The 4,982-nt window shown below is 32.5% G+C and overlaps 1 protein-coding gene across 3 annotated transcripts; it reads left to right on the top strand.

Annotated features, from left to right (window-relative positions):
• Window positions 1-229: 229 nt before the first annotated feature.
• On the top strand, window positions 230-4,544 carry LOC105784512 (homeobox protein knotted-1-like 1). Of its 3 annotated transcripts, XM_052626217.1 has the most exons (6): window positions 231-642; window positions 743-900; window positions 983-1,093; window positions 1,240-1,384; window positions 2,833-3,071; window positions 4,238-4,544. In XM_052626217.1, the coding sequence occupies exons 2-6, from the start codon at window positions 820-822 to the stop codon at window positions 4,427-4,429; spliced, it is 768 nt and encodes a 255-aa protein (XP_052482177.1). In that variant the 5' UTR covers window positions 231-642; window positions 743-819; the 3' UTR covers window positions 4,430-4,544. The 3 variants fall into 3 exon arrangements, with proteins under 3 accessions (XP_012465862.1, XP_052482176.1, XP_052482177.1); XM_012610408.2 differs by having other exon boundaries at window positions 230-900; XM_052626216.1 differs by having other exon boundaries at window positions 230-900; window positions 4,202-4,380.
• Window positions 4,545-4,982: the final 438 nt, after the last annotated feature.

Here is a 4,982-nt window from a genome sequence, read left to right as displayed (position 1 = left end):
AGAATGGCATGTCTATCAGCACAGAGATTTCATTTACCTCACCTTAGTTCTACGCAATCAAAGTAAAGCACGGCCTCCTAACTAAGTAATAAATAAATTAGGGTTTTAATAAATGAGTGAATGAGTGATGGAACAGTGATCACTGTTGCAGAGCGTGGGAACACGTGTGGTGAGTGTTTAAGCCCCCTCCTCCCCCTTGTTTTTCGCTCTTATCAATGATACCACATCTCCGCAATGTGTAAAAAATGTAATCCGCACCCAACATTCTCTCTCTCTCTCTCTCTCTCTCTCTCTCTCAGGCCTTATTGGAAAAGAAAAAGCAAAGGTCTGGTCCTTGTCATTACTTCAACTTCAGCTAAGATGAGAAAACCACTTTTTCTGACCTCTCAGATGTTTTTGCTTCCTCCCTAGCTTTCTTGGCCCTCCTCCTCCTTCTCCCTCTCTTTGCTTTCTCTAATGGCTGCTACTGTTTCTTGAACTACTAGTTCCTTGGTGTACAATGACTCAAAACCTTGCATTTCTAGGGTTACTCTAAGCTTATTATTTGATACATCCTAGGGCAAGTTACAGATTTTTACTCAAAACCCAAGTTGCCTTCAAAGGAGTTAATTAATAGACTACTATTTTGTTAAATTTTGTTTGGTGAGCATGGAGGATTTGTATAGACTTGATGATCCTATAATCTCGTGTTCTAATGGTATTGCAAGGGTGAATAACTTTGCTGCACCAAACTTTACTGCAGCTGATTTTCTCAGTCCAGTTGATCATTTACTTCAATTTGATGATCAAGAAGTTGATACAGATGCCACTGGATCCCATATGTCTGGTCTGATCAAGTCCCAGATCTCGAATCACCCTCGTTATCCAAACCTAGTATCTGCTTACATCGAATGCCAAAAGGTGGTTATTTGTGTTTTTAACCCTTTTTTTTCTGGTTTTTTAAGATTAATTATAATAATAAATGTTTTTTTTTTAAATATAGGTTGGAGCACCGCCTAAGCTGGCCTCTCTTCTTGAAGAAATTGGCCGTGAGAACCGGTCTGTAAATGTTTGCAGTGAGATAGGAGCTGATCCTGAACTGGACGAGTTCATGGTACTTCAAACTATTTTTATGTTTTGTTTGGTTCTCGAGAAAATGCAAGGAAAGAGAGAGAAGAATACTTGTTTGCATGGAATAAATAGTTGGATGACCTTTTTATTATTATTATTGGTTTTCATTTGTTGTTTAATTGGTTGAAGGAATCATATTGTGAGGTTCTCCATAGATACAAAGAAGAGCTATCAAAGCCATTCAATGAAGCGACAACGTTCTTAAGCAACATCAAATCACAGCTAAGTGATCTCTGTAAAGGAGCACTGACAAAGAACTTGGATTATCCCTTTGGTAAAGTTTTTCTAACAGTGCATTTTCTCATCCAAAATTATATGTACATATTTGCTATTATACTAATACTATAAGTAGTGTGCTTTTGCATTAAAAAAAAGAATCAATGTATATATAGTGATCTCTAAAGAGCTCAATCTCCTTTCTACTGTGCATGTAAAAGATATTCTTTTCCCTCATTAACTATCATTGAGTTGAAAATCCGAGTTTAGTTAAAGAATTTTTAGTAATAGGATTGCGAAAATTTAATATTATTTAAAACATAATTGATATTCTGTTTGGTTTATTTAATTAAAATATAAGAAAAAATGTTCTACTAAATTACTATTGTTTTAGAATTTTTTCTTAACAAATTTAATTTCTTCAACATTAATTGGACTCATCTGAAAGTTCACGAAACCTTTTTAAAGCTTCACATTCTATTTTTGTTATAGAAATCTAAAATTACATTATTTAAAGTAATATTATTATAATAATAGACAGAGTATTTGGCATACAAAGCCCTCTTAAAAATTGATATTTTTTAAATATATATTTTAATTATTTACTATACCCTTATAACATACGTAACTTTTTAAATCTATTTATAGAGTTTAAAAATTTCATTGTACTATATATCACTATCCATATTTTCATAATTTTAAATCATTATTTTTGTTATAGAAATCTAAATATTACATTTAAAGTAATATTATAATAATTAATAGGTGAGTATTTGGTACATAAGCAATCTTAAAAATTGATGTCTTTCTTTTTAAATATGTATATTTAATAATTTACTATACTTTTATAAGATACTAAAACTCCTTAAATCTACTTATGGAGTTTAAAAATTTCACTGCACCAAATATTATTACACAAATTTTCGTAAATTTTAAATCAATATTTAAATGTGATTAATATACTATTTATATTAATTATAATAACGGAAAATTTTATCTTTTGATTAACGTTTTAAGTTAAAATATTATGTTATAATAATTTTAAAAATATATAAAAAAATATATAAAAATGTTATAAAATGAAAGGATCTTGTTGACCAAAATTATACGAGTAGTAAAATTGTTATAGAATAAATATTGCCTTGGAATCTTGCACTACTTATTACTTTTGAAAATGTAAGGTAACCTGAACCAACCAAACTTCCTCTTGTCTACTCACCTATTTTGCTGATCATGCTTAGGTTGTTCTTTCTTTTTTCTTTTTCCAATTGAGAATTTAACTAAGAATACAAAGAGTTGAAAACCATCCAAGAATGGAAAAATCTAAGAGCAAGAGAACTCTAAGATCATGTCCAATGTAGAAAGAAAAACACCTCAAAACCAGAAGTACCAAAAACGCTTAAGAACCCCATAACATATATAACATGCTCCTACTCGGCATTCCATTGATCCAACAAGAACCAAAAAGATGACTGGGATATCCATCTTATGTGCATTTCTTTTCAGATGAAGGTGGTGGGAGTTCTGTGGAAGAGTTAAGTGGTGGGGAGGTAGAAGGTTTTGAAAATCAAGATGAGTGTGGAAGGCAGGACATTAAAGGAATGCTGATGCGCAAATACGGTGGCTATCTCAGCAGTTTGAGGAAAGAATTCTTGAAGAAAAGGAAAAAGGGTAAGCTACCAAAAGAAGCAAGGGTCACACTGCTTGATTGGTGGAACAATCATTATAGATGGCCTTATCCAACGGTAATTACACTACAACTTATTTCCTACTTAACATTGCTCTCTCTTCTCTTGTACTTTTTTTCTTTCATTCTTGCCTATGCAGTATTTGATGAATTTCAATGGAATTTCGTGAAAGGAGAGAGAAAAATATTGTAGCTAATTCAATTCAAACGGAAAACTTTTCATTTCTAAATGCTTATTTGCCCTCTTTGGGGTTACTTTTCACGGAAAAGAATCAGTAGGAAGACCACTGCATTGTCTTTGAACCCTAATTCAGTTGTTCATTAAAATCATATCCACCAAACGTACACTTCTTTTAGTATCTTTTCAACCCAACTAAGTCCTACAACAATGACAGTTAACAAGAATGTCTTGGAAAGTTTGTCTTCAACTATTATGTTACAAAAATGAAAGAGTAAGGCTTTGGAAAAGAGTATTTTTGGGGAGAAACTAGAATTTCCAGCTTCTTAAAAAAGTGTTTTTGGGCCCATTTTTGGCTTGGGAGAAGTATTTTTCTCTAAAACAGTAACTTGTTTAGAAATATTTTTATCTTAAAAGTGTTTTTTGTCCCAAAAGTATTTTTTAAAAGCAATACTAAACATACCCGAAGAGCCATTGAAGGAGTGCCGGAACTCATTTATTCTTTTTGCATTATGGTTGAGGGGGCGTTCCTTTTCATGTATTTGGGATGTAGGAAGATATTGGGTGGAAATTACTATGAAGACTTTTGTATTAAAAGTTATATTGCATTTTGCCCTATTTACTAAAAAATGGGTAAATTAGTTCTTGTACATTTGATATTTTACATGAATTATACGTAACACTTCACATGTAACTATTTGACAGACATGTTAGTTTTTGACAATAAGAATGGATAAAAATGACCAATTTACTTTTTGATCTAACATGCAGGACTAATTTATCTATTTTTTGAGTGAAATGTGTAAAATGCAATTCGATACTTCGTGATGCTTTTACTGAAGATATTGTTTGCTAGCTAAATTAACATCATGAGCATCATGTTTTTCTTTTGGCCTTAAAAATGTAATCATCTTTGAAAAGCATTACTGAGTAGGTATGGAGTTGGAATTTTTTTTTTTCTTTTCTATTTCTAGATTACACTTTATTGAAGGTTTGATATGCTTCTCTAGGGGTTAATGGTTAGGAAGGGTTTGTGGTGATCGCAGGAGGAGGATAAATTGAAATTATCAGAGATAACAGGACTAGATCAGAAGCAAATCAACAATTGGTTTATCAACCAGAGGAAGCGGCACTGGAAACCTTCCGAGGATATGAAATTCGCTCTCATGGAAGGCTTTGCCGGAGATCCTATGCACTTCGGTCATGGAGTTGGTCCCGGGAGTGATAATATTTGTTGAAAAGACAACTGCATTTTTAAAGCATCCTTTTATGCGTTAGTCCATAATATCCCACACATGTAATTGTTGTTATTCTTCATCTGTTAAATATATATTCTTTGAAGTTGTTAGATCATATTCTAATTAACTACTCCAAGGGCACTTTATCAGGTGTTCAACAAAAAAGGTTATTAAGCATTTGGTACCCTATCAATGCATGGAATGGGTGCATGCCATTGGTGCCATGCGGTTAAATGAAACCTTCAAATGTCACAATTCACAAATATGTTTTGTGTTTCACTTGTTTTAATAAATTTGGGTTTTGGACCTGGCACTTGCCTGACCACTGCCTTTCACGTTATTTCCAAAACCTCAATGGAAGAGTCATTTTGAGAGTTGGAATTTAGTGTCTCGAAACATGAGGATCAGCTTTTTCTTTATTAACCTTTGAAGTTGTGTAGTCTTGTAAGTAATACATGTGTAAGCCACTTTTAGATTCAGTAAAGTCGTATCTACAACTTAAAAGCATTTCTTTATGCTGCACCTTTCTGATATACAAGTGTATATATATTAC

Source organism: Gossypium raimondii, chromosome 13 (genome assembly GCF_025698545.1).
Source record: "Gossypium raimondii isolate GPD5lz chromosome 13, ASM2569854v1, whole genome shotgun sequence".
Classification (NCBI taxonomy): domain Eukaryota; kingdom Viridiplantae; phylum Streptophyta; class Magnoliopsida; order Malvales; family Malvaceae; genus Gossypium; species Gossypium raimondii.
This window is presented reverse-complemented; position numbering and strand designations above follow the sequence as displayed.

Excerpts from the sequence above, each read along its gene's own strand:
- LOC105784512 (XM_012610408.2), top strand. The coding sequence starts at position 649 with ATGGAGGATTTGTATAGACTTGATGATCCTATAATCTCGTGTTCTAAT. Across the intron at positions 901-982 it reads CTTACATCGAATGCCAAAAG|GTTGGAGCACCGCCTAAGCT; the intron begins GTGGTTATTTGT and ends TTTTAAATATAG. Across the intron at positions 1,094-1,239 it reads CTGAACTGGACGAGTTCATG|GAATCATATTGTGAGGTTCT; the intron begins GTACTTCAAACT and ends AATTGGTTGAAG.